A 27,803-nucleotide genomic window follows, 5' to 3' on the forward strand; every position below is an offset into this window, starting at 1 on the left:
TGTAAGGCATATTCAACAACCATTTTCTGCAGACCAGGCTATTTTAGAAACGTAGCAATTGAGTTTTCTGAAAGTCATGCTTCACTTTAGAAAGTACTGGACTGTGTTCTTCTTGTGTCTTGTGTCTGTGTCAGCTTGAGAGTTTAAATCAAACTAAGAATCTTGAAGAAGTAGGTCTTTAAGGATTTGAAGGGATGGACTTTAGAGTAAGCGTATCCTGCTTTTTAAAGAAATTGACATTTGTGTCTTTATGTTGTGCTGCGGTTTTGTGTGTTTGCTGAGATGATAGGAATTAATTCCAAGCCAGGCTGATGACCAACTGACCTGAGCCAACTTTTGTTGGGGTTTTCAAAGCATTGCACAAGAGGTTTGAAGGAAAAAGTTTGGGGGCATGTGACAGTTAATCTCTTTAGCAGTAAGAATGAAGTTTAAGCGTACTGTTGGAAATGTACTCAGCTCTGTGCTGCTCTTTGTTTTAATTAACAATCTCCTGCATAGGCTGGGAGTGTAAACTTCTTTGCACTTTAGTCCAATTAAATCATGCTTGGAGGCTGTCAATGGTGGGGGGAACTCCTCCCTACCCCCCTTTTTTTAATTGTTCAGTGAGTCTGTTGAATAATGAAAGAATTTGCCTGACAGGGTTTTGTAGTGTTTCGTCGTCTTGATGAATTATTGCAGAGGATAGACGACAGTCTCTTTTGTCCAAAATGCATTGGAATGATTCATCCAATTCCTCAGAAAGTGACAATGAAGCTCATTCAGCCTTTACACAGACTGAGCACAACATAGTTGCAGCTTACTTAATAACAGCAGGTATGGGCATTGGCAAATTGTTGCATAACTTTTTAAAATAGAACTGTAGATCTGAATGCTCGTTTTGTATAGTAAGAGCGATGGTATTTCATTTTGTATTACACAAATGTCTGATGGCTTTCCTCCATAGTTTACTGACAAATTAGCAATCAACAGGCTGACTGAAGTGTGCAGAAACCTCTAGGTTTTCTGCTCTATATTTGAAGGCAGCGTTGTGTCTCGAAAAATATATTTTGTAGATACGTAATTATAGAAGAGAGTGAGAATTAATTTCTGCCAGCTTGCAAAAGAGATAAAAATAGGGCATAGCTGTCACATCTTGCATTTTTCTGTGATGTGCTCGAAGCTATCTTGAGATTTCTCCTGGGCCACAAGTTCATAGTAATATATGTGTAGTCTGAGCATGTGAGCGGGTGTCTGTTAGGGGGATGTAAGGGGAAGGGTTGGAATGTGACTTAGAGGGAGGGAGCTGGTCATTAATCAGGGAAGAGCAGACTCCAGTTGCAGCTGTATTTTTCACTGATGACACACGTTAGAAAAAGCACACTGGAAGGCTTGACATCGTGTTCGTTCTCTGTGACTGCAATGGCCTTTGGCTAAACTTGAATGATTTATGGAATTTTTTTTTTTTTCCCTTGAAAACTGTCTCATTGTTGTAACCACAACTGCTTCAGTAATGTTTTTCTGAAGCAATGAGTGCTGTAGCAATGAAATATCAACCTGACCAAAAACTGAAACCTGCTGTGTTTGAAAATAGGCCTTCTATACCTTTATTATGGAAAATTAAATCAGTTTATAAATACTTTATTAGTAGACTGTACCATACGTTTTCTATGTTATAATTACCTTTTAAGATACTTTAAAAAAATAATGTACTTTAGGTTTATATGAAATAGTACTGCTGATGGTCACATTTTATTTAGCATATCTGTTTGAAGTGGTGGGTATCAAATTGCTGTTCTGGTAAAGAGGGTATTTTTGAATGCAAAGGCAATAATTTATTTCAGGTTTTTAGAGAAATCGGTAGAACAGCTACACAGATCAGTAGACTTATTAAGAAGCTGTAGAGATGAGGATGGTCAAGTATTGGAAGGCTAGATACACTCTGCAGTACTACCACACTATTTGCAGGTAACTGGATCTATTGGGTGCTGCAAATATGTATGATACTTGTTATATTTTAATTAAAATTGATTACATTGTATGTAACAAGGTGGTCTTTTCCAATAGATTGACCACGTGGTTTTAGGGATCAAAGCTATCATAGGTGATCAGTGGGATTAGCCAGAATCAATCCAGCTCTTCTTTCTTAATGTTGCATGGAAATTAAATGTCTTTAAAAAAAAAAAAAAAAAAGTTGGCTTACTTTGTGGTTTTTTGTTTTGTTTTCTTTTCTTTTCTTTTTTTTTCTTATTATAATTGGAGGAGTCTAGTAAATCTTTCACCTGTAGCTTGGACTTTGCATTCTTAATGAGGAATGTTTTTAACAGTAAGGTCTATAACATCTTTGAAAGTATGATTGATTGCTTTGCAAATGCCTTACCACAGCAAATCTCACATCTGGAAAATTTAAGCTATCTTAATAAGCAGATGTCTAAGAATAAGAATGAAATACAGATACAGTGTTCATTGTTATGCTGCTTTTTAAAAGGTTTGAATGCTTCTCTCTTTTGCAAGTAATTGCTTTGTTTTTTGAGAAGGAAGTAATTCTTATGTATTGCACTCTACAGTGACCAATGTATTAATTTTAGTGATGACAACGGGGATACTCAGGCTGCAGGAGGCAATACTGCCTCATGGATATCCTTCAGCTTATAATGGTGAAATGCTCTGGTATAATTTTAAAATGCTAACTGGAAGTAAATTCTGTATTATACACAGACCTAACCTTCATTGTTTTGATGTTCCTACCCGTATGTCTTGCTTAACTCTGTTAGGGCTTGTATTTGCATTTGGTCTGCCTTTAGTTTTCGTTGCTTCCCTGAGAAGAAGGAAAATAAGAAATTTTTCTGCTCTTGATCAGGTCATGTGGTTTTTATCTTCATCTTCACAAAACTACAAGGTTTAATTAAAGAAATACGGGAATAGTTGTCTAACCCTACGATGTTTCGCAAGCCAACTAGCAGCATCCATGTGCTTTTTCTGAATCATATGGGTTCATCCCAGCTGATCATTTCAGGTTACTGAAAGTCTTGGGCTTGGTCTGCGCTCCCTGCCCTCTAAGAAATCATAGAATCATAGAATCATTTAGGTTGGAAAAGACCTTTAAGATCATCGAGTCCAGCCATAAACCTAACACTGCCAAGTCCACCATTAAACCATGTCCCTGAGTGGTACATCTACATATCTTTTAAATACCCCCAGGGATGGAGGTATACCTGACATCCCTGGACATACCTCCTGGATGGTGCCCCTGCTTCCCTGGGCAGCCTGTTCCAGTGCTTGATGACCTTTTTGGTGAATAAATTTTGCCAATATCCAATCTAAACCTCCCCTGGCACAATGTGAGGCCGTTTCCTCTTGTTCTATCACTTGTTACTTGGGTGAAGAGACCGACACCCACCTCGCTACAACCTCCTTTCAGGTAGTTGTAGAGCGCAATGAGGTCTCCCCTCAGCCTCCTCTTCTCCAGGCTAAACAGTCTCAGTTCCCTCAGCTGCTCCTCGTAAGACTTGTGCTCTAGACCCTTCACCAGCTTCCTTGCTCTTCTAATGGGCACTGCTTAACTGTGTGCTTGGAGAAACTTTGTTCTTCTACTTGACCTGATTCTCAGAAACAGGGAAGAGAGTATTTCTTGAATCTACATGTTTTTTCTCATTTTGTTTAAGGTGGAATCCATCTTCTTTCTTACATTTTGCTCCCCAGAACATTTTTTTTTTTGGCTCTATTATTAATTTGCTTTAGTAGTGCTAAAATTTTTAATGAATATAGGCTTAGCAATTTCCACTTTCTCTTTTGTGGTTTGGTTTGGTTTGATTCCCTCCCCCCACCCCCACCCTTCATTTTAAGTTTGGGCTCTGAAGCACTAAATTTAAGTGTGTCTAGCAGGATCCTTCCTTCGTCCTGAGCATATGAATTTACAGTCCTGTTGTACTTCTGATTTCATTCTTGGTAGCTGTAATATCTGTTTAAGCATGCCTCATAAGAAGCCTGTACTGTTTTATAAAATTGTAATTCTATTTTGCTTCCTCTCCCCCAAGAGATGACATACTACCTGTCAACAGGAGAGCTGACAGAACTGGCACTGCGAGTGCATTTACTATGGTGTTCGTTTCAGATCAGATCCCCCGCTCCCTGCTTTTGTTCCTTTTAGGGGCTCATAGCATCACAGTGTCATTCCTGAAATCTATGAATACATGAATATGATAGCTGTTGGCATCTATGTAGCTGTGTACCTCCAACATCATCTGTAATGTAATTTTTGTGTACTAAGCTGGAGACTTGCACCTGAAAACAGACATTCTTGGTGGTTTTAAAATGAGAATGGAGGGAGAGGTAGCCAAGAATTAATTATAATTTTGCCTCATTTGATTTTAAAATTACTGAATCTGTTAAGAGAGTTTCTGTAATGTAGGAGATTGGTACTGATTAATAAAATGTTGCAGTGAAATTCCTTATGTGAGTCTCAGGTATAATAAAAAGGTACCAATTTACGTAATTGAAGTGGAGAAACGCAATTTAAAGGCTGAAGAATTGGTGTTGTCCCTAGTGTCCGTTGTCCAAAGTATCATCTTTGTTATATTTTTATGTATGTTATTATAATTGTACTGGCTTTCCTTCTGCCCTTTTTCATATCTGTCATGGTATTAACATAGCTCTTGCTGAGCATAGTGGTTCAGGTGGTACTTCTGATGTGTATTTGACTCTAGAAACGTCTGCCTCAGTTTGATGCACTGGGGGGTGTGCTGGTATTTATAAATCTATGGATTGTGTTCCTGTGGACTGCCAATGATGGAGTCCACAGGACTTTCCATGATTTGAAGGACTTTCCATATCGATACCAGTTGAAGTCTTCAAAATTCACCTGTAGAACTCAAGTACTTGAAACTGATTTTGCCCTCAGATTTTCTGACCCTGCTGGTTTGAGGTTATTGTTTGAACTGCAGCGTGTTTTTAGTCTGACTATAAACTGATGTTAGAGATTTTTAACTCTGTGCTGCAGCATTGACAGTGGCAAAGATGGAAGAACGTTGGATAATACTTAAAAACCTTATTGCCCTTTCCACAGAGGCATGTCAGCAAAAGCTAAGCTGTGTGTGTCGGGTTTTTGGTGGAGCCAATAGAGGAGCAGAAATCCCATCAGTGAAGGTGATGGATTGCCAGGGGACTGGAGCAGGATGGGCAGTGACTGTGAAAGAAGATGTGTCTGCTTTTGGAAGTTCACGTTCAGTATGACAGCCATTCACTCAAGCTCCTTACAGAATTATGCCTCAGATCTGTGATGATAAAAAGTATAGTGTTCTGATTCATAGGTGAAACTTTTTAAATTAAAAAAAAAAAAAATGCTGAGAGGCATTCCCATGGATAATGTGTTGTTAGGCTTTTACCAAAATAACATTCCACTATGCACTTGTAATTTAAGGTGCCCAGGCTATATAAATGTTTGTAAGTTTAGGATTTGGTTCAATGATACTGTAGCAGCTGTGCCAGACTATATGAACAACTTACAAATTCCTGTTATTATTTACAAGTTGTTTTTTTAATGGCTGTGTTTGCTTGAACATGTTGGAATTCTCCATTTTATTGATAAGGGCTCTGAGTCTTTCTCTGCTGAGGTGCAAGGTGCAAGCTAATAATCTTATTAGCTGTTTACTAATAGCTTGTATTAATAGCATGTTAGTAAAAGTTTAGAGGATGGGGGTTTGCTCTGGGTATCTCTGCATTAGGTTAGATTCTGAAGAGAATAAAATAAAACCACAACAACCCCCCGCCCCGTTTTGTGGGACTGCCATGTAAACTCACTCCAAGAGCCATGCAGTAGGATTTGGCTCGGAAGGAGGAATAGCAGGAGAAAAGGAGGATCTGGGGGTTTTAATATAGGTCACCAGGATCAGAAAAAGCTTGCTGATGCACAAGGGTCCTGAAGAGTGTCCTGGGCACCTCGAAGAGCATAAAGTCCAAAGCAAATTTCAGAGGGATTGGACATGAAGAGAGGAGAATGTACATTTTAGCTTTAGTACTGTATTTCTGTATTACAACTCTTTGTCTACTGGCCATTTCTTGTGTTGCCTAATAATAGACTTCAGACACAGTTTGAGTCGAGCCAGACCAAAGAGGTTTAAAAATACACAGGTTAGCGAGGCAGGAGCAAGTTCAGTGCAGAGCTGGACTTTTACCATGGCTATGACGCAGCCCTAGAGCTTGTCAGGTGGAGGAAATAGCTCTGGGCCTTCTGCTAGATCAGGTGCATCATAAGCCCCGCTTTTTTTGCCAGTCGCCAACCTGCATTCTTTTTTGCCGTGGAAGACAGCGCTGTTCTCGGTGGCTGGAGTGTTTGAATTGTAATCCTAGATGCTTTCGAATTTCTGCCATGCTTGTTGTCGTTGCATCGGAAGGCCAAGGTTCGGCAAAACAGTCCGCTTTTGGCCCTTAGTGAATCCAAGTGAAAGTTACCTAATTGGAAGAGCTTTTCTCTCCTTTTCAGGTGTCCATCCTCTTTGCAAAATTGCGCTTGACTGAAAATAAAACTTGTTAAACAAAAGTTACATTACAGTAGGCTGCATTTTCTTCTGCATGTATATTACTGGCTGGTGTGTATCTTTTGTAAAGTTTCCCTTTTTCTGTTTTTACAGGAGTGATAAGCATTTTCAGTAACATTGTTGTGTTAGGCATCTTTGTTAAGTACAAAGAGCTTCGGACAGCAACCAACGCAATTATTATCAACTTGGCTTTTACTGACATTGGTGTTAGTGGCATTGGTTACCCCATGTCTGCTGCCTCAGACCTGCATGGAAGCTGGAAATTTGGATATACTGGATGCCAGGTATTGCAATTCATCCAGAGAGAAAGTTTTGAGCACTTAAAAGCAAACTGAGAAATAAGTAATAGCTCTACCTGATACTAGTTCTTCTAAGAGATAAGATGGAGATGCGAAATTTGACTCTAGACCTGAAGCTGATGTTCTGTAATGTCAACAATTTCTGTATATAAGATTTCATGTGAATTTCATTCCCAACTTATATATATAATCTGAAAACATTAAAGTGTAACCTTATATTTATCAACTAGCTATTTTAAAATAGCTTTAAGAAGGCTTGGGAAATGAAATCCCCAAATGAAGAAGGTTATAGTAGCACATGCACATCTGATGACTTATTTGATAGTTAAAAGACTTTGGATGTGGCTACTGTTTTGGTGATGAGCTTGACAGATCTTAATGAGTTCTGCTTGGGGATGGGACTGTTTTGGATGGGACTATTAGGATATCCAAAATGAAGGCCTGCTATTGGTCTCCATTAAAGAATTAGCCTAGTTTTAATAGCTGTCTATTTTTAAAAATAGACTGACTGAAAAATAGGAGAGAGATGGTACCCTTTGCTCACTGTGTACTGTGATTTAAATCTACTTTTTAAAAAGACTATTGGGCCTAAGTGCCCAGGAAAATGAGTAGTAATGTGAAGGCGTATGCTGAAAATGTGACTCAAGGAAAATATTAGTAACACTGTACATTTTGGACCTTTACGTAATGGATGTTTGTAACAATCTGACATCGCTTGCCTCAATACACAGTTATTTCAAGCTCAAAATTCAGTCACTGTTTATCAGGGGGCCTCACTTTTAACATCTTTGGATCTGGACTGACTTGTAGTGGGTTGAAGTTGATGTGAAATCTCACTACCAATGCTTTGGGAGTTAAGATCACTTGAAGCACTACTCATGTCAACCTAAATCAAATGAATCCTGTGAACTGAGATGGCTGAATGTCATGTGGTTCTATTATAACTGCTGGTGGTGTGTGGTCTGGCAGAGGGCTCTGTATTTCTGGGGTGCCAGTGGTAACACATCCCTTCCAGTCATCCTTCCTGCTGCCCATGGGATGACTGGGCAGATGCATGTGGAGCATGTTGGGATCGCAGCATATGTCACCATGCAGTACATCTGACACTTGTAAAATGGGTGCTGATGGGGAAAATCGGCCTACCATATCTGTGAAATAAGTGTAGTTATACAACAGAAGAAAGAGTGACAGTTCAGGACCTTATGTTTGCTAAAGCCATAATTTTTTGATGAATCAAATGCTCTTCAGGTTTCTTTAACATATATTGAAATCATGAATTGAACCCCCCCAACTTTGAAACTCTTTATTACCGAATCTCAAAATTTACTTATTGAAGTATGGTGTTTGTTCGCTTTTTAGACTACTGTCTTTAGGATTTCTGGTGTGCAAACAAGCAGGCTGCTTTTGAAATATTTAATTTTAAACGACCAGCTCCAAATTGCCTGCATTGAATTAGTTCCTTCAGTACCTTGTTTATGGAAGAGAACACTGGCTGAATGTAATGTATTATAGTGCCTTTGATTCAGTCCACAAATTTGTGCTTGTACCTTTGAAAGATTCCTCAGAAAGGTTTTTTTTTGTTTGTTTGCTTTAATTTCAGATCTATGCTGCCTTAAATATCTTTTTTGGGATGGCGAGTATTGGTTTGCTCACTGTTGTTGCAGTTGACCGTTATCTGACAATCTGCAGGCCTGATATAGGTACTGTGCTAATGGTCAAAAATCATTCACTGTTGCGCTTCTATGAAATAAGAGTCTAATTGTATTGTTTTCTCATGAATGACTCCATAATTACAGTGCTGGGCATAATTCGAATTTAGGACATGATCCTACAGTACTTGGTTAAGTAAGTTATCTAGTTGACATGGATGGTACTGCTTGTGAAAACTTCACAATTAGGCTGTTATTCTGTTTGCAAGTTATATTTTCATGGCTGTTTCCAGTCTTTAGAGGGCCACATCCATAAACAGAAGCACGGGAAAAGCCTCTGGCTGTGGGAGGTTTCGAGCTCTGTCAGGCGGGTGTGTGTCTCTAGTGTCGTGTTAACACTGTACTGGATGTTTTTCTCTGTTACAGCTGTATTGTAACAGTCAATTCCTCCCCCTGCAATCACGCAAAGATATACGTGAATGCACTGTTGCATAATAAGCTTTTTGGCACGGGGTTAGGATCAAGTATTGCCTGTATGCTGTGAGTTGGAATGGGTGATGTTATTTAAATGGTGATTAAGGCTGTAAAGCCTGAGATGTCGTTCAGCAGTATGAAACAGGTATGCTGCAGTGTTCGGGAGTGTAGGCCTTTGAAAGGATCATTATTAACCTGGTACGTGCTTGCTGGAAGCCACTTGTCGTTCAACACTGGAAAGAAGCAAAAGATGACAACGGCTTGTGATTGTATGTGCTTGGCCACAGGAAGAAGAATGACTACCCGTAGCTATGCCGCTCTAATCCTTGCTGCTTGGATAAATGCGGTCTTTTGGGCTTCCATGCCTACTGTAGGCTGGGCTAGCTACGCTCCGGATCCGACTGGAGCAACGTGCACAGTAAATTGGAGGAAAAATGATGTGTAAGATTCCCCTTCACCCTTTCTTTTAAATTTGCTGTCTCATTGAAGGCTAAGATTGTTTAATTCACCACTATGTGAGCATAACTTCTTCCTTCTGAAGTATGAAGCCTAATTTATAAAAATCATTTTAAAACAATGGAAATAATATAGAGCAAGTCTAGAAAAAACATAGGAATTGAGCTACGCTTGAAAACTGCAAGACTTGTAGTTGCTAATAAAAAAATTAAAGCTAAAGAAAATTTTCCTAATTCTTTAAAAGCTTGTTTTAAAATTTCATAATCGAATCAAAACATCAAATTCTTTAGTAACTTTTCCTGGATGGCTATTTGTAAGTTACTGTGTTTTGTTTTTCTGTCTTATCAGGTCCTTTGTTTCCTACACAATGAGTGTAATTGCTGTTAATTTTGTTGTACCCTTAACAGTCATGTTTTACTGTTATTACAATGTTTCCCGGACAATGAAACAATATGCCAGCAGTAACTGCCTGGAGAGCATCAACGTAGATTGGTCTGACCAAGTAGATGTGACAAAGGTATGGTAAATGAGGGCATGTTTTGTTTTAAGCATGTTCTTTTGTGTTAAAGTCTTGGGGGCAAAGGAGCAGTGCAGCCTTTTAAGCACTTCTGTTTCCTACATTCCCCTTTTCCTTTCGTACTAAATATATTAACTGAAATTCAGCCTTGGTGAAAACTCTTGGCTTGACTTATAGCACTAGATTCTTTACTTTTGGCCTAATACTCTTTCCAGATGAATAGCTGCTTTGAAGGCTGGGAACAACGTGAGTTTTCCTTGCCTCTGCCCTCTGTCATTACATAGAAATGTAATGACACCTCAGAGGTGTCCTAGGAGGATTTTTACTCTTTGTGTCTGCAGAGTCCTTAGGCTTTCTGCTAGGTTCACAGGAGTATCTGGTCTGAAATGGATTAGTCAACTCGGATTTGAACTCATGGCCTAGGAATGAAAGTGCATTTCCAAGCTCCTGAGCTGTGTGATTCTGATGCCTTGTTCTTTTCAGTCTGTTGAGCTTATCTCTTTCTTATGTAAACAGGAGCAAATGTGAATTATGGCATAAAATGATATATCCTGCCTGGAAGGTTGACATTCTTTTAACGTACAAAAGTCCTTGAGAAAGCTTGAAGTTCACTAGCTCCTTTGATTTTGTGTAAAGATATGATTTATGGTTGGGCATGATAAAAAAAGTGAGAGAGAATTGGACAGAAGAGTATGTACCTATGCTTTTGAATTACTTATCAATGCAAACTTAACATTCCTTGGAAAACTTTCTCATTGCTAGATTCTGAAAAATGATATTTTTACCTAAAAATAATAATTTGAGCATTTTGCTCTTCTGAAGAACTTCCAGAATGCTTGAAACTGAGGATTCAGTTATAAATTTAGACTCACATTTGTGAAGAAAATGCATTTTTCCTGTTTTGCAGTTGAAGACACTGCAAAACATGTATTTTTTTAAAAAAGGGGAAAAAAAAAGATTGAAGCTTTGGAGTTAATCAGTATCCTTCTTTAGAATTGAACTGCTTGCTTTTTCACAAATTAGCATCTTCTAAGCTTTCCAAGCACCAAACAAACTTCTAAGCGAAAGGGTTCTTTCTTTACATTATTATCAATAGGTATTGCGCTTGTATTTAAATAGGAATCTTCTGTGGAGAGAATCACTGCTTGTTTATGGTTATGCTCTAGAACAGCTCATACAAAGTAGCCATTTACTTCTTTTTTCTCATTTTGTTCATCACTGAAAGACTGAATAAGGGTATAGGTAAACCACACTAGGGAATCCTGCAACTACAAAGAGCCCTGCAGGTTTGTTTGGTTTTCTAGTGATTTGTTTTGTCCTGTTGATTAATTTGAGATTTCCATTTCAGTTTCCATTACTGATTCATGTCCCTGACAAAAGCCAGGAAGGTCTGTCCTAGTTGATTCCTCTCCTACTCTTCCACTACCCCCAGGCTGCTGCTGTTCAGTTCTAGTTGTGGCGTGGTATGTTCTGGTGTGTAAGCCCCAACATGCCCGGATTGTTCACTCTGACAGGCAGGCAGAGAAGACACGACTGCTCCAATATCTCCTCAGTATGATGCCTGAACATGGCTATCATGCTTCATTAAACCAAGCAGACACTTCTGGGTTCCATAAGTATATGGACTGAGCCTTTGTGTCCTTAGAACGTTTACTTTCTTTTATTTAACTGTACCATAGTTAAGCGTTATAGTTATGAAACGTTTTTATTAACAGCCTTATTAAACATTTGGCTTAGGTTTTTCTCTCTGTTCATATTTATTTTTTGTAATAGCATCCCAGAGTGGTGGTCATAGTTCATGTGTGAAGTCCTCTCTGGCCATTTAAACTTCTGATGGACAGATTTAACATAATCAATAATGCTGACTGTGAAGGAAGGTTGTATGTAATGAAATAACAGCATGCCAAAATACATGGCAGTGTGATGTGCTATTAAATCCCCAAAGTGAGATTTCATTAAAACCTGACAAAATTTGTCAGGTGTGCTTGTTTACATGTTGTTGTTTGGTTCTGGATAGCTCTATTTTCACACAGGTGCATGTGCTTTTGAGGTTAGGTTGTGAGGTCTTCATCTGCAGGTAATACTGGTTATGTGTCTGTTCCTCTTGTTTTACAGATGTCTGTTGTGATGATTATAATGTTCTTGGTGGCATGGTCTCCATATTCCATTGTGTGCTTATGGTCTTCCTTTGGAGACCCAAAGAAAATTTCTCCTGCAATGGCCATCATAGCTCCTCTATTCGCGAAATCTTCCACATTCTATAATCCCTGCATTTATGTTGTTGCAAACAAAAAGTAAGTGTTCCTAATTTAGTACCAGTCTACTTCATTATTTTAGCATATCATCTAACTGTAGAAGGATCATCTGTAAAATATGACAAACTGATTAGCGAAGAGATCAAAGGGTAAGCCACTGTTGATTTACCAAAGATGACCTTTTGGACAAGAAAGTCTAAAAGAAATTGTTTTGATCATCATCAGAACATACTGAATTGATAAAAATTTTTGAGAACTCATTAATGAAACTTTTGTAAGACAGTTTTGAAAGTCCCTTTGTGGTTTCTCAGAGGGACTCATTATGGAATTTGGGTTGCATCAGCGGTAGACTCGTTTTAATGACTGTGGCCAAAAATGTGTGGCGGCTTAGTGACATGTTTCCTTGCTTGATTTGGGATGTGTCATATTCTGACTGATTAGGATGGATTGACACTTTTTGTTAAAGTAAATATGCTAAGCCTATTCTTCTGTTTTGAGCAAGCATATCAAATGCTCTAACCAAGCCAGTGCCTCTGACTGAGAACTGGGTTTTGCAAAGAGGCATCCTTCCTTTCTCTACTACCAACCTAGAAGCAGAGCCTGTGATCCCTGTCTAGGTGAACTTAGCTGATCCTGCCGTGTCAATGAAAAACCATCTCGTTTTTTCCCCATTCTGTAAGTTCATCTTTGTTGTGGCTATACCCTGTTCTGGGATAAGCAGAAGCTGCTGTGACCCCTGTTGTAGGAGAAACACTGAACTTAACTGAGTTATTCCTGTACACGGAAGTGAAAAAAACTCAGGTCCTTTTGAATTTCAAATACACCATTTTTTATTGAGTAAGTTTTACTAAAATTGAAAACTGTTGTAATACTTAAGGCCAGCTGACCCAGTTTTTCTTTGTATTTGGTTCTCCAGCTAACAATCTTTCTGCTTTCCCTTTCTTGTCCTTTGCAGGTTTCGGAGGGCAATCCTGGCAATGGTGCGATGTCAGACAAGACAAGAGATAACTATAAACAATGCCTTGCCCATGAGCGTATCTCAAAGTGCACTGACATCGTAGGACTTGTGTCATTGCCTGCATATGTTACATGGAAAGGAGTGAAATCTGGGTTAAAGTTAATTAATCTTTTGGAAGACTAATATTTTGGAATAATAATCTGCCCCAGCCAGCCAGCTGTTTTCTGTTAATCACAGTAATCTTTTTAGATAGGTTAAGAAGACAAAAAGACAAAAACCACTAAGACTTTAGTTTTTGAGAGTGAGGTTTATTGGCCCAATATGTCTGTCCCAAACAAAAAAGGCTAGTGAAGAGGTCACTGTGACTCTTACAGGGTTGGACGAGGTGACACAGGGGCAGGGAGAGACTGGAGCAGGAAGTGCTTAGGTTCTGTAACATGGACTTTGCACCTGTAATTCCTTTCGTGAATTACTTTCCCTCACCTTCCCTTGAAAGTTTTCCAGACTTGAAATATTCTGGATTCTCCCTCTGTGAATATATTTCTATACCAAGTATCCATGTTGATATGCATTGCAAAGTTCTGTTTCTATGAATATGTTAAGATATAAAAATATCTAGCCAAATCCTATAGAATCTGTTATCAGCTTTTAGGATTTCGAAGGAATTTCAGGATATTTAATGTATTTTTAAAGTTTTGGCTCACACAACCAAATGAATTTGGAGGAAAGACACTTTTGTTTTAGTAGTAGTACATTTCTAGTGCTTGTGACTGCACAGCAAATCCTGAAAATGAGACAAATGGCACCCTAAAGCTTGACACTTGGGAAGCACATAAAACTGAGTAAATATTTAGTCATTTCTCGTAATTTCTAAGTCAATCTCATGGTTTTATAGGTCTGTTGTGTAATTTTCAAAAAACACCTTTGGCGATGTGAGCAATGGGTTTTTTCAGGATGGAAAAGATGACTGTGTATAGATCTATTTATGAACGGTACTATATGCACTCTTGATTCTCAGATTTTGAGAATAAATATCTTCTATTATTATGTATGCGTGCATCTGAAGTTTGGCTTTGCAGTGTGTTACTTATTTAAAATATATGTGTTTTTTTGGTAAAAAACTGTTTTTACAGGATTCTTTAAAAGCTCTGGAATCTAGGCTTCCTGTTAATTTGTAATTTTTAGTATTAAAGAAAATGCTGTGCAACATCCTCATGCTGTACTAGATTTCCTTCAGGAACCTTGGAACACTTTATGGACAGTAACTAATGCATTGCCTCTTAGAAGGAGCAAAGAGACATTTTATTACATACTAACCCTACAAACTACATATTAAAATAGCCTTGAAACATGCTGGATATGATTTGAAACAGAATGTGTTCTTCTGACAGAATAAAGAATGAGCAGGTTTAATTGATCCCTTTCAGGATACATTTGAAGGTTAAGCAACGACAGATCTCGGCTAATCTGATGTAATCTGCTGTTACTAAATGGATGTCTACATTCACGTTCGTAGCACACTGCACATGAGTGCCTAGGAATAAAGTTTTCAAAATTTTTCTTATCAGTTCTGCTGGGAGGAAGCCATGTATCTTTTTATTTACTTCTACATCCTAATGAGCTTTTTTGAAGGAGTGCATGGTTTTTGTCCTTCACAATGCACTTGTGTTTACCATGGCAGAAGTGATGGCACTGGAACAAGGTATGTATTTTATTATTTGTCATACAAGGCAATTTATAAGGAAAAGGGTTGAAGAAATTGGAAATAATATTCTCAAACATTGCAAATTAGTTCTAGCATAGTTAAAATAGAGGCATATTTTAAACTGGTGTTGTATGGCTAGCAGCATTCCAGGTGATTATGACTTTGTACTTAGCAAATAGCTACTCTAAATCTTCAGGTTTTGCAGAGGGCAATTTCTTTCTGCTCCATGATTTTCCTACTATTGCAATGTCCTTTCTGTTTCTACAAACTAGTTGTCTACTGTAAGGTGATTCTGGTTTAAATAAATGCAGTAGTTTCTTCTTTTTAACCTGCAGGAAAATCATATAATTTTTGGTAGTAAAGAGTTTAATTTGAAATTTGATAATCTGAGTATTGTCATGTCAATTTTGGGAGATACTGTTTGACATTGCTACTTATTGTCACAACATATCTAATATAAAGCTGCATGAGGGGAAAGTAAAACAAAGGAAGAATATAGAGAAAAGGGGGGGGGAAATTAAAGATAGGCTTATTGATGGGAGAGGAATCTTCAAGCTAATATGTGCAAACAATGTACCCTAAAGAAATGGAAACGTAGTGATTCTTGAAAATACTGAGAAATCCCGTTTGACTGAAATCAACGAAAGCAGAAAGTTCTTAGCACCTCTAAAAAGCGGGTCATTTCTACATAGACACCAAAAGGCTAGAAAGCTCTCCTTTAAAGAAATATGCTAACATTTTCAATTTTCAGTCTATTCTGAAAGGTAAATATATACAAATACTCTGAATCTTCATCATGCGGAAAAATTAGAAATTAGTAATCCAATATTCTGAATTTTAGTAAAACAGATGGCATGCAGTTCCCACTTGAGATACATGCATGTATTGTTCCTTATACATGGTTTCTGTTTTTCGGTTGTCTATAGAATGATGGACAGAAGATGGTACTTATATGCTTTAGAATAAAGCAAATCTAGATTTCTTGTGAAAGTATCATTGCTATTTTGTATTCTTTTTCTCTTCAGAAACTCCACATTTGTCTTTTCAATTTTTAAATGAAGAGGACTGTTCTTGATTTGACGTTCTTTATTCTGCTAGTAGTGTTGCAGAAAGTAATAGCATTTGCATTTAAATCTGAAATACAAATTTCTGATAAAGAAATGAGAAATGCCAATATCTCTCTCTTTTTTTCTTTTTTTTTCTTCCCCCCCCCCCACCCCCTCCCCCCAATGAATCCACGGCTGCCCACCCCCCACCTCCTGTTGCTAGGTCTGTGCTCTGTAATGATCCTGACATGTATGAGATCCCTGTAAATGTTCCTGTGGATACTGTAAAACTTCGTATAGAGAAAACTGTCATACGACGGATTCCAACTGAAGCTTTTTACTACCTAGTAGATCTCAAATACCTGTGGGTTACTTACAACTGTGTAGCCAACATTGATATCAGCAGCTTCTATAACTTGAAACAACTGCATGAGCTACGGCTGGATGGTAATCTGCTCTCCACTTTCCCTTGGGAATCGCTGGCAGAGATGCCCAACCTACGGACTCTTGATTTACACAACAATAAAGTGACCAGCATTCCCGCTGAGGCTGGCCAGTACCTGAGAAACCTCACCTACCTGGACATATCCAGCAACAAGCTAACCACCTTGCCCTCAGACTTGATGGACATTTGGCCCCCTTTCTCAGAAGCTGTCCTGTCCAAGAACACAGACATTCTGGCGACCCAGAGAGTCATTTTGGGTACGTTAAACAGCCTGTCCCATTCCTCACTAAAATGTACCTAAATGTTAAGTTGCAAGTGAGAGCAGGTAGGGTACCAGCCTGGGATTCAGAAGAGTGGATTTTATCCAGGTTAGTCTTCTGGTTTGCTCTGTGATTATTTAGTTATTTTCTGTTGATGACAGAAAACTATAAAATGAAGATAGTGACCTCCATGTATGTTGTTATCTCAAGGTTGTAAAACTGAAGGAAAATCTATGAGATTCCCATCTACGGGGGTACAGGCCACATGGAGTATTCAGTATCCATATAAATGCAAGGCTTCCAAAAATTGTGTTTCTGATGACATTTCCCTCATCACTGTAAGTGGTTGCAACTGCAAGCATGTCCATTTGCCACTGTTTTTTCCAGTGGCTCACAAGCCAAACAAGTAGCTAGAGTTGATGCTCGTGTGAAGCCTGCCCTGAGACACAGTGCTGCTGTTGGTGGCTCAAAAGAGGGCAACTCTGCTCTCCCTGTGACTCCTGTTGACCTTGCGTTGCTCTAAAGCTGACTGATCATCCTGAAGTTTTTCCCAATTTACATGTTGAATGTGAGAGGGAGAATAGGAATCTGATCCCTACAACTTCACAGTACTTTTTATAGTATTTAAGGTAAGGATTTAAGAATGGTTTGGCCAGACTCTGATTTTTTTTCCTAATTTTATTCCACCTCTCTAGTATACCAGCACATCAGTTCTGTTTGTGACTTTGTGCTTTATCTTACACTTTCTCTCCACTTCCTAGCCTTGCAGGTAACCCCTTTCTCTTCTGCAGTCTCAGAACACGATGGAACAGCTCTATCAATAGTGTTCTCTTCTGTTGCTGTTTATGTATAAGTGCATGTTTTGATGTTTTTGTAGCGTAGTGTAGCAGGTGGAAGGGAGGAAAACCAGGTGGCTCTCTCTACTGCAGTAGTACTATAGCCACTGGTAAAGATCTGCCCTGCATTGTACTGCCCAGTATTTCCAATTTCTGGATCTAAACCCCCACTATTCAGTGTTCATTTGTTCAGCTGCTTTGTTTCACAGCAGAAGCTGCAATTTGAAACTCTCATTCAGATGAGATTGTATATAAGTAACTTAATAGATGCAAGTAGGCTGAACGAGTTCCTCACGTGCATGGTAACTGTAGGTTTGCAGCGTTAATCAGATCTTTGTTTATTCAGGATTAAAAAAAAAAAAGAAAAAGCTGTAAAAGTAAGTCCAGCTCAGTACCCCTTTCCCTGTCCCCACACTGAAGGCTACAGGAGGCAGTAAAGTAACAGCTGACTGTGCTAGATCTAATCCTCCTGATGATCTCATGTGGGAGCCCCAGAGGTTATTTGGTTTCCTTGTCTTACATAGCTCTCACCACTTAAAAAACAAAACAAAAGAAACAAACAATCAAAAACAACCCAAAAAACAAACACCAAAAAACCCCCAAGCCACACACACTCTTCTCTCCTCCCCTTCCCCCGGGGCAACCATCTGCAGGCTTTGTTGGTGCAGGCACTTTGCCAGCCTCTTCTAGTCCTGGCAAACCCTCTGGTGCCAGCATTGAGTTCTCCAGAGACTTGGGATGTGACCTTTGGATCATTTTCGTTTATGAACTACAACTGGGTTTGAACACAGATCTTCAGAGGGGAACACACACTGGGTTCAAACAGCGCCTTGCTTCTCTTTTTTTACTGTTATGTGCTGAGGGAGGCTCTGTGCAGTCATTGTGGGTTTGGATCTGAGAATGCAAAATGCCAGGTAGTACTTTCATTGTGTTGTGTTGAGTAAATCTACCTTAGGCAAGCTGTGAATAATTAGCTGAATTTTCTTTCATTGGCAACATAGCCTTCTGATGAGTATATCCCAATGCAGACAGTGCTTGCTATATAAGAAACTCTATAGTGAATAAGGAAACATGCCTTTCCTCTGGAGATTAGAAAGTGCAGCGCTCTTTATGTTATGGGTTATTCTGACAAGCTTACTTAGTCTCCATTAAGCGTTAGCTTTATTGTCTGTGTTACTGGAGCTTGCGAAGTTGTAGTTATGCCACTCACACTCACTGCCAGCGGCTCATCCTTAGGTTGCTGTTGATGGACTGTTACAAAGCAGTTGTTTCTCAGGAATGAATGGGTGATAGAAACTATCAGGCTAGGAGGGTGACCTAGGAGTTGAGATGTGTCTGTAATGTTCCAACCATAGGAGATGTTGGCTTAGAACAGCAGGAGCAAGATGTGCTCTGTGGCATTGCTTCCTCTCTGACACCCCTCCTTGTCTCTACCGGGATTGTTGGAGCGTGAGGGAGGAGAAACTTTTCCCATAGATACTGTCCTCCTGCTCTGCAGTGGAGGTGAGGATCACAGAGGTATGTGATCAGAAAGGATTTTGAAAAGGCCTCTAGCCTGCTGGGATGCAGATCCAGATCAGCTGAACCATTCTGGTTAAGTCAGTGCTGTTCTTAAAGCCTGCAGCCAGACCATTCCAGAGCCTTCCCTGGTAACCTCTTCCAGTGCTTATCTATCAGGATAGTGAGAAAGTTTCTCTTAATATCTAACCTCAATCTCCCTTACTGCAAACTAAGCTGATTACCTCTAGTCCTACATGAGATGGACATACAGAAAAACCAATTACCATCCCTTATAGTAACCTTTCATACATTTTCCTTCCCTGTTTCCCACCTTAACTGATCACACCATTTCTTTCACCAGTTTCTTATAGACTGTGAGGGTTTTTTTTTTTCATTTTCTACCATAGTTACTGGTTCCCTTTGGACTCCTTTGGGTTTTACAAAAAAGGTTTCTCTTAAAATGTGATGCCCACAATTGCATGCTTTGATGCTTAAGAGTGTCCTATGTGCTCCAGCTGTTCTCTGTGGGAGCGTTCAACCTGACCTATGTGCCTACATAGAATGGTAGGTGCAGCCAGAGCTCTGCTAGAAGCTGGAACCCAGAGCAAATAAATGCTGGTTTTGTCTAGTCAGGAAAACAGCAGTCAGATTCCACTTAGTGTAAGAAATTATGGCTTGAGCTGGCTTCTCTCCTAGTTCTGGCAAAACAAGATTGTCACTTGTATTTAATTAACAAGATCAACAACAGCAAAGCCCCAAACTCAAATGTTTGTGCATGTGTATTTTTTAACACCAGGAGGCAATTTTATCTTCAGTGTCTTGACTGAGCATAAAGAAGGTTGCATGTAAGAGAAAGTTCAGGTTTCCCTTGGTTTTCTGTGGGCTCTAAGGGATGCTGCAGTGACTCTAAAATGTGACTGTATGGGTGGGGGTGTTTTTTCTTCAGTTCAAACTGCCTGAAGTAATGTGAGAATTGCATTGCAACCCATAGAATTGTGCTTTTGTAATATAAAATAGCAAGGGTATGTTGTATGCCTGATGGGCTGATAGGCATGCAGGATAGTTTGGAGGTGCAAAGCCTGCTGCACTTACGTTGAGGGCAAGGATAGGATAGAGCGAGCCATCCTTGGTGTGGTCTCATCCACACACCTTTCCGGGAGCAATCCCTGGAGTGCAAACTGTCCCTGGAGCCACATCTGGCTTTGTCTTGGAGAGTGCCCTTTGGAACAGTTCAAAACAAAGCTGTGGAGTGAGCTGACAGCTAAGCAATGGACCAATGTGTGAGTTCATCTGGCCCTCTCTGGAGCTATAGCCTGATACTTTCATCCAAATCACAGCTAAGTTTCAGCATTGGCTGCTGTACAGAGATTGAAATTTCTGGTGTGAATGATGGCAGTATCATTTTCCGTATGGAAAATTACATCTATTGAGTCACTGAGAGGAACAGAGGAATCCAGGATTTGACAGAGTGGCAGTTAGATGAAATCTTGCCTCTGTTGCACATAGAAGTGCCAAAAATTTGAAATGCTGCAGGTCCATCAGGCTCCCAGCTGTTATACTGGGCCATTGGGTAGATGCTGCTTTTCCTGAAACTGCTCCCTGGTAATTACTGTCTGTAGGAAACACTGGGACACAGTGCGGGAAGTGGGCTTTACTGTTCAGAACCATGGATCAAAAATTTTGTAGCTTCAGTTGGAAGAGAGCCTTGGGTAGGTTGGCCCAAGCTGTGGTGAATATTTCCATCAGCCCAAAACTTGAATATTTCACATACTGCCATTTTACAGCAACTGAAAAGCAGTATCTTTTACAAGTTATGGTCTGAGACTGGTTACTGATTTACAAAGGAAATCTCACTTGTAGCTATTTCGAATGCTAAAGTCCATATTGACACAGCATGGGGAAACCCTGCTTACTGAGAAGACTGAAAAAATGTGCATGCACAGACACACATATACATATACTTGCCGTTGTACACACAAGCATACATATAAATGCGTGAGAGTAAATTTAAAATATGCTGAATCTAGAATAAAGAAAGGTTTTTAGAGCAGTTTATAATTCATATTTCATGATAAAATACACTGAATTGGTATATTGCAACGCATAAATATTTACCAACATTTGTTTTGCCTTGGTTAGTATTTCTTTCTCAGTTCAACAAGCTGCCTTAATATTTCTACAAAAAATCCAGGGTTCATAAAGACTTGGTGTTCCATCAGATACACATACCATTGGAGTCTTATCATTATTTTTATTTTCCTTTCTTAGGAAATTATTTTTCTGAGGGGGTTCCGTCTCATTCCTTTATTAAAGCTCCCCATTTTTTCCAGTTACTTCTTTTTTTTTTTTCCTTTTTTTTTAACCTTTTCTTTATTCTTTCATGTTTTTGTTCTCTTTTACCATCTTGTAAACATAAGCTGTTAAATTTCAGAATGCCCTTTGTAGTTTGGAAACTAAGTTTACATTCCCGTTTCTGTTCTCTGCAATAGCTAACTGAAGTATAATCAAATTCAGTGTTTTATCCTTGTTTCCAACTCAATAGTGCTTTCATCTTTTCATTTTGGGAATTCACATGACTTGATGACTTACAATGGCTGTGCAAGTTTACTAAAAATAATGTGAATACTGTCAGATATTGGCAAAACACAGATAAATAGAAAGGATGAGCTGTGGAGGCAAGGAAGGAACTCCTGTAGCTGTGTATATATATAAGTCCTGCTTCTTTAGCCAGTTCCACTGGGAGGCATGATGGATGGGGGAGATGAGGTGATTAACTGAAATAACTCTTTCTTTGCACTAAAGCACAGAAGTGCAGAGTCTTCTGGGACTACAGCTTTCTTCTGAAGATGAAACCAGACCTTCAGAATGATCTGAGATGGTCAAACCTGTGTCCCAGACTGGAATAAACAACCATCCAATCTAAGGACTATCCATCTTTGTTTCATCATTCCTTCTATTTTGTCAGTTTCTGATACTTATTGTAACAATTTTGGATCTTCTTTGGGACACTGGGAGAATGAAAGCCATGTTTTTATATATATTGGGAAAAATTTCTTCACCGAAAGGTTTGTCAGGCACTGGAACAGGCTGCCCAGGGAAGTGGTTGAGTCGCCATCCCTGGAGGTATTTAAAAGGCGTGTAGAATGTGGCGCTTAGGGACATGGTTTAGTGGTGGACTTGGCGGTGTTAAGTTTACGGTTGGACTCGATGATCTTAAAGGTCTTTTCCATTCTATGATTCTATTTGAAAGGCCTTTAAGCGCTGCTAGTAGTATTAGAAACAATAATAAACACCATCCTTTCCTGCAGTAAGGCTTGTAGGAGGCAGAAAGGTCACAGAAGAAATATTTTCAGTAGCATTCAATGTAAGGGAGAATCTGCTGCCTGGTATGCGGGATGGGAGCCCTACTGATGCTGCAAACCTGCCCTGACTAACGTTGTGGTCCCAGAGCTCCTGCCCTGCTGCCTGCTTGTAGCCACAGCTGCCCCATGCTTCCGTCCTCTAGATAGCACAGAGGCCGTGCTGGGAGCTCATATGCATTTTAGCAGCATTTGTTACAGGGGAACTCTGGCAGTTGAGGCCTTGTTTCAAGGGAATCCTGTCTTCCCTCTTATACCTTAGGGGAATTTAATTTTCAAATGCTCATATAGTCTCTTTCTTAACATAGTGAGGAAAATTGACCCCTTATAAGCAAGTGAGAATGAAAAAAAAAAAAAAAAATTACAGGAATATTGTCTCTAACTCTCTCCAACTACAAACTAAAGCTTGCCTAATTTAAAAGATGAGCACAAATAGTTACATACATGTGCTTGATTGGGCAGAATTTTTATGAGCACAAACAGTTCATGTGCCTAGACATATGGAAAACATTCGGATGGTATCTCCTTTGCTTGTGAATATGTGTGTGAAGTTCATAGGAAAATTTTTTTATATTTTGGAGATTATTTTTTTCTCTTTTTTTTTTTAAAGAGAAGCAGTTACTGATACAGTTTCCTTGATTTCTCCTTCTCCGTTCCAGCTGGCAGTAAGTAGTGAATAGATGTAAAATCTCTTATGTCTGGAAGGGGTGAAATTGGATTGTGATGTCAAAGTCATGGAATCTCTTCAGGTCAAGTCTTGTTTTAAAGAGCGGGGATTAATTGGGGTTTACCACAGTTTTAACCAATCACTGCCATTGTGCTTAAAATAACCTAATCTCGGTCAGGTGATAAAAGGAAGCAGTAGTTAATTATTCATGTATTCTTTCATCTACAGGTTTCTTCCAGAAGAAAAAGCACAATTTTTCCATTAGCTGTTTTGATAATTCCTAAAAAAACACACTGAACAATATTAGCAGGTGTTTCAGGTTTTTTTTTCTTTTAATTTTGGTTTAATTAATATGACTTGTCTGTTGCACTAACCAGTAAATTCAATAGCGAAGGGTTCTTGCATGCCATCCCTCGTTTCAGACTGTAGGTTCTGTTTATTGTTAAAAATGAAAAAGGTATGCCCAAAAGTATAAGTCAAATGAGAAAATATTTGAACTCATGAGTGATATGCTGTGTGGTGTTTTACCTGGTGAAGCCGCTGTTGCTCCATGAAGGTCAAAATAGCAAAGTAATCAATACCAGCTGAGGATTTACAGTTTTATTCGTCAGAAATGGTACTCTCTTTCACCATAAGAAGTTCACCAAGAGGGAGAAGCCTCTCATTCAGAGACTTTGGAATCAAGAAGCAAATGTTATAGCCTCTAACAGAAGAGGAGAGATAGTGTTCTTGTGTACTATCATAAAAATATTGTAGTCATCAGCTTTTTTCGGGGACCTTCCCATTTCCTACTCTTCTGCTATTCTTTTTGAATGTATTTCAGAGGTTGCCTTAAATTGAAGCCAGATTTCTAAGAATATTGGTATAGTTCAGAGCCAGATAAGAGTTTTATTGGCCTAAAGCTTTGTCTCCTCAGCCTTTATCTCTTTTTCAAGGGGCAGAGATATTGGTGTAAGCTCTAAACCCTTAAATCATCATGTTCTCTGCAAGCATTGAAAAAAGAGTCTGAGAAGATCAAACTCTAAGACCCCAAAGAAGGACTAAGAGCAGAGGAGAGTGACAGGATGCAACAGCCCTGAGAAGCTGTCTTTCCAGAAGGCACAGGCAGGTGAAAATGTATCATCAGTCTTAAGACATCTTTTCAAAGTGGTTTTTCCTAGATAATAGCAAAGTTAAGCAAAGGTAGTGCTATATATTACTATGCTCCTGTAAACTTCTGTGAAGAAAAAGTTTAGCTTAATAAACATTCATACTGTTCTTCCTCACCTCTGCAAAAACTCCCCCACCAATCAGCTGAAAATACAAAATTGAAATTGAAAAAATACAAATTGGAAGAGAAAAGATTAACTCAGAATAGGTCCACGGTTCTCCTTGATTGTACCTGGTGGTAGTCATGCATCATGCTGTAATCACGATACCCATATATTGCCTAACAACATTATTTTTTTTTTTTATTTCTCCTCTTCCCTTCCTGCTTCAGGTTTGCAGGACAACCCATGGTTTTGTGACTGTCGCATTTCAAAACTAATTGAATTTTCCAAAATTGTGGACAACTCAGTTGTACTTCTTGATCCATTGGTTTCATGTAGTGGACCTGAGAGCCTGGCAGGAATCTTGTTCCAGAAGGCTGAGCTAGAGCAGTGTCTTAAACCATCCGTGATGACGTCGGCGACAAAAATCACTTCCCCGCTGGGAAGCAACGTTCTGCTACGCTGCGATGCGACCGGCTACCCAACACCGCAGCTTACTTGGACTAGGTCAGACAATATACCAGTGAACTATACAGGTATAATTGCTTTTTTATAGGAAATGGGAGAGCCTGAAATTGTTGGGTTGCTTGTGCTTTGAGATCATTATAATAAGAAACAATGGACCAGGTATTGCACCAAGCTGGCAATTGTATCCATGCAACAGCTGTTACGAGATTCTTTGTCTAGGTCTTGGTCTGAACAGGTCCAACAGACTGTTCTGATTCTGGATGTGGTCTGTAATAAGAACAATATGCGTGGAGGAGGGAAGTGGATGAAACGGGGGAAGAATAAAGGAAAATGGAAGTTGGGATAGTTGGAGTCTAACTCAGAAGCTGAAAAGCAGAAAGGAGAATTCGTTACTGGAATCTCTGTTTTGGTTCAAAATGTTCGTGTTAAAAAAACTAGTGAGGCCATAACGGAGCTACTTAAAACTCAGCATTGTAAACATAGGAATTTCCAAAATCATGTTTTCTAGTTATTTGCAGATGTTAATTGTTTATTTGCAACACCCATCTTGAATGCTAAAGAGGCTGTGATTGTCTGATATCATTCTAGCTACTGTGATAGATATTTATGCAGTAACTTAAATATAAAAAATGTTTCTTGCTAATGCCAAGTAGCTAGCAGTTATCTTAAATCATAGGTCTGAAGAAGGTAATAGTCCAAAGTACTGAAATATCTTAAGACAAAGGTAATTTCAAAAATTATTTTAAATGGCTAGTGTGTTCAGTGTCACTTGAAGTCAGTGAGACTTGTATTTCCTAGTCACTTAGCTTTAAGACATTTGATTTCTCTTTATGTGTTTTACTTAGTGAAACTGCAAGTTATATTGTAATTCCTCCAGACATTCAATTCCATTTTGACCCAAGCTGAGCACTTTTCTGCAATAATATAATATGGCAGGGAGTTGCATAGTTTGGAGGGTGGGTGGGTTTGGGTTTGTTTCTTTTTTTTTTTTTTGAAGTTTAATACATGTGATTCCTTCTGGCAGAAATAACTTAAGGGAAGAAGTAGTCTAATAATGTTTACTTTCTCTTTAGCTCCCTTTTATAATGTTCTACTCTTTGTATTTTCCTGTAGTAATTCAAGAAACACCTGGAGAGGGTGTCAGATGGTCCATAATAAGCTTGACAGGGATTTCATACAAGGACGCAGGAGAATACAGATGTAAAGCCAAGAACTTGGCAGGAATGTCAGAAGCTGCTGTTACTGTCACAGTGGTTGGTGTAGTTACTACAACTGTGTCACCACAGAAGTATGGAAGGAAGCAAGAGGCAGAGAGACAGAATACCACTCAGAAGGAATCCAAGCAGGAACCTGAGAGGACAACCACACCTCTTCCCTCCACCACACCAACCACCGCAGCACTGGTTAGCACTGAAAGATCAACGAGCATCAGGTTTACTGCCAAGAAGCAATCCAGGCCCGTGTTCGATGGAAAGAAAAATTCAAAGGCAGTGACGAATGGAAACAAAAAGCAGACTGGGGAGATAAGCAAGAAAGTTGAGGAGACAAAGCAGACCGGGGAGATAAGCAAGAAAGGTGAGGAGACTTCATTGAATACAGCAGGTATGGCTGAGCAAAATGTTACTATAAAGAACCTAAGAGTGATCAGTGAAACTGATGAAAGAGTGACCTTAACTTGGAAAACTGTCAATGCCACAAGCAACTCTGCAGTGACTGTGTTATACTCAAAGTATGGTGAGAAAGATATGTTGCCTCTGAGCACTGATTCTAGCAAAAACAAAGTCACAATTGATGGTTTGCAACCTAGTACTCAATATATGGCATGTGTCTCACCCAAAGGAGTGCCACCTACAAAAGAGCAGTGCATTATTTTCTCCACTGATACGTTGAATGATGAAAGCAGCTCTCAGTTTTCTATTCTGATATTGGCCAGCAGTGCAGCATGTGTGTTTGTTTTACCTTTGATATTTTTCTTACTCTACAAAGTTTTAAAACTTCGTGTGAAACCCAAAACTGCAAAGGAAGCTGACCTTGCAAAAGAGACCTATGTAAAATTTGAAACACTATCTCTGAAGCCTCGAACAGTGAATGCGGGAGAGCAGCTCTGGGCACGAAGGTACACAGATGAGTCGGAAAGACTTCTCCTTTGTTCTAGGTCAAGCATGGATTCTCAAATGACCTTCAAAAGCGAGGGCTCTAGGTCTGAGTATCTGTGTTGAACATGGGTGAGGATGGAGGAGATGGAATATACGATAGGTAAAATTAATCCAAAATGATGATACTGCATGTGGAAGCAGGTTGGTGCTAGGTGGTGGTCAGAATATATTACATGATGTATTGCAGTCTACTGGATGGGAAGGGTGGTGGGTAGGAGGGAGAATAGAAGAAAAATGTTGCCTGTTTATTTTCCTTTTTTATGTTTGTGACTTTGGATGTGAAAGAATGACGTTCTTCAAAAGATAAATACAGCATGAAATTGTTGCCTGGTTAAAGATCTTCTATTTTTTGTTTTCATTAAAACACCATTCTGTTTTCTCTTCTCTCATTTTACTGTATGATGTGCTAGTTGCATGTATCAAACGTTAATCACAACCTTCATAAAAACTATATACTTAAAAATAATAGGAAAACAGTTTTAAACTACTTCTGTCAAGGTCAAAACTTCATTTGAAAATACAAGTTTTCTTCTGACGTCAGCTTGTGTTTTGAGATATCATACAGCTCTGTTTCTACAGTATCTTGGACTGGAAGTGATCTCAGGCCAATGAAGACAAGCTAGGTAACCACAGCTTATGGACTCTTGAGAGGTACAATACACATCATATTGTCATTTTGCAGATGCTATGGCAAAGGAGCTTCTTTAATATCTGAAGCTCAAGTAAGATATCATTGTGAGTAACTCTGTGAGAGATACTAGATACTAATAATGTTAACTTACATCTAATAATCTTATTGCAAAATCTCAGCCTTAAAATTTACTTGGATGCATATGTCTATATACCTCAATTTCAGAAATCTCTGCACAGAAATTTTGTGGTACTGTGTAATACAACACACACTCTTATATACCTATATATTACATAGATATTATGTACTACACTGTAGTAATATAATACATTTTGAGATACAGTAAGAGGAGGTCTTGTC

General features: G+C 39.0%; 2 protein-coding genes across 2 annotated transcripts; both read left to right on the forward strand.

Moving 5' to 3' along the window:
* Window positions 1–602: 602 nt before the first annotated feature.
* Window positions 603–13,371, forward strand: RRH (retinal pigment epithelium-derived rhodopsin homolog). The gene is made up of 7 exons (XM_009576023.1): window positions 603–813; window positions 6,606–6,796; window positions 8,412–8,511; window positions 9,222–9,375; window positions 9,739–9,907; window positions 12,023–12,201; window positions 13,118–13,371. The coding sequence occupies exons 1-7, from the start codon at window positions 708–710 to the stop codon at window positions 13,221–13,223; spliced, it is 1,005 nt and encodes a 334-aa protein (XP_009574318.1). The 5' UTR covers window positions 603–707; the 3' UTR covers window positions 13,224–13,371.
* Window positions 13,372–14,706: 1,335 nt separating this feature from the next.
* On the forward strand, window positions 14,707–26,875 carry LRIT3 (leucine-rich repeat, immunoglobulin-like and transmembrane domains 3). Its single transcript, XM_009576026.1, has 5 exons — window positions 14,707–14,822; window positions 16,095–16,573; window positions 24,419–24,724; window positions 25,770–26,116; window positions 26,198–26,875. Exons 1-5 carry the CDS (start codon window positions 14,707–14,709, stop codon window positions 26,873–26,875), a joined length of 1,926 nt encoding a protein of 641 aa, XP_009574321.1.
* Window positions 26,876–27,803: the final 928 nt, after the last annotated feature.

The sequence above is a fragment of the Fulmarus glacialis genome, unplaced genomic scaffold (assembly GCF_000690835.1).
Source record: "Fulmarus glacialis isolate BGI_N327 unplaced genomic scaffold, ASM69083v1 scaffold1304, whole genome shotgun sequence".
Classification (NCBI taxonomy): Eukaryota; Metazoa; Chordata; class Aves; order Procellariiformes; family Procellariidae; genus Fulmarus; species Fulmarus glacialis.

What these genes read in the sequence shown, in the direction of transcription:
- RRH (XM_009576023.1), top strand. Translation starts at nt 708, where the DNA reads ATGCATTGGAATGATTCATCCAATTCCTCAGAAAGTGACAATGAAGCT. An exon ending in TTGGATATACTGGATGCCAG is followed by an intron (nt 6,797 to 8,411) that starts GTATTGCAATTC and finishes CTTTAATTTCAG; the next exon opens with ATCTATGCTGCCTTAAATAT. An exon ending in AATCTGCAGGCCTGATATAG is followed by an intron (nt 8,512 to 9,221) that starts GTACTGTGCTAA and finishes GCTTGGCCACAG; the next exon opens with GAAGAAGAATGACTACCCGT.
- LRIT3 (XM_009576026.1), top strand. Translation starts at nt 14,707, where the DNA reads ATGTATCTTTTTATTTACTTCTACATCCTAATGAGCTTTTTTGAAGGA. An exon ending in GACCCAGAGAGTCATTTTGG is followed by an intron (nt 16,574 to 24,418) that starts GTACGTTAAACA and finishes TTCCTGCTTCAG; the next exon opens with GTTTGCAGGACAACCCATGG. An exon ending in TATACCAGTGAACTATACAG is followed by an intron (nt 24,725 to 25,769) that starts GTATAATTGCTT and finishes ATTTTCCTGTAG; the next exon opens with TAATTCAAGAAACACCTGGA.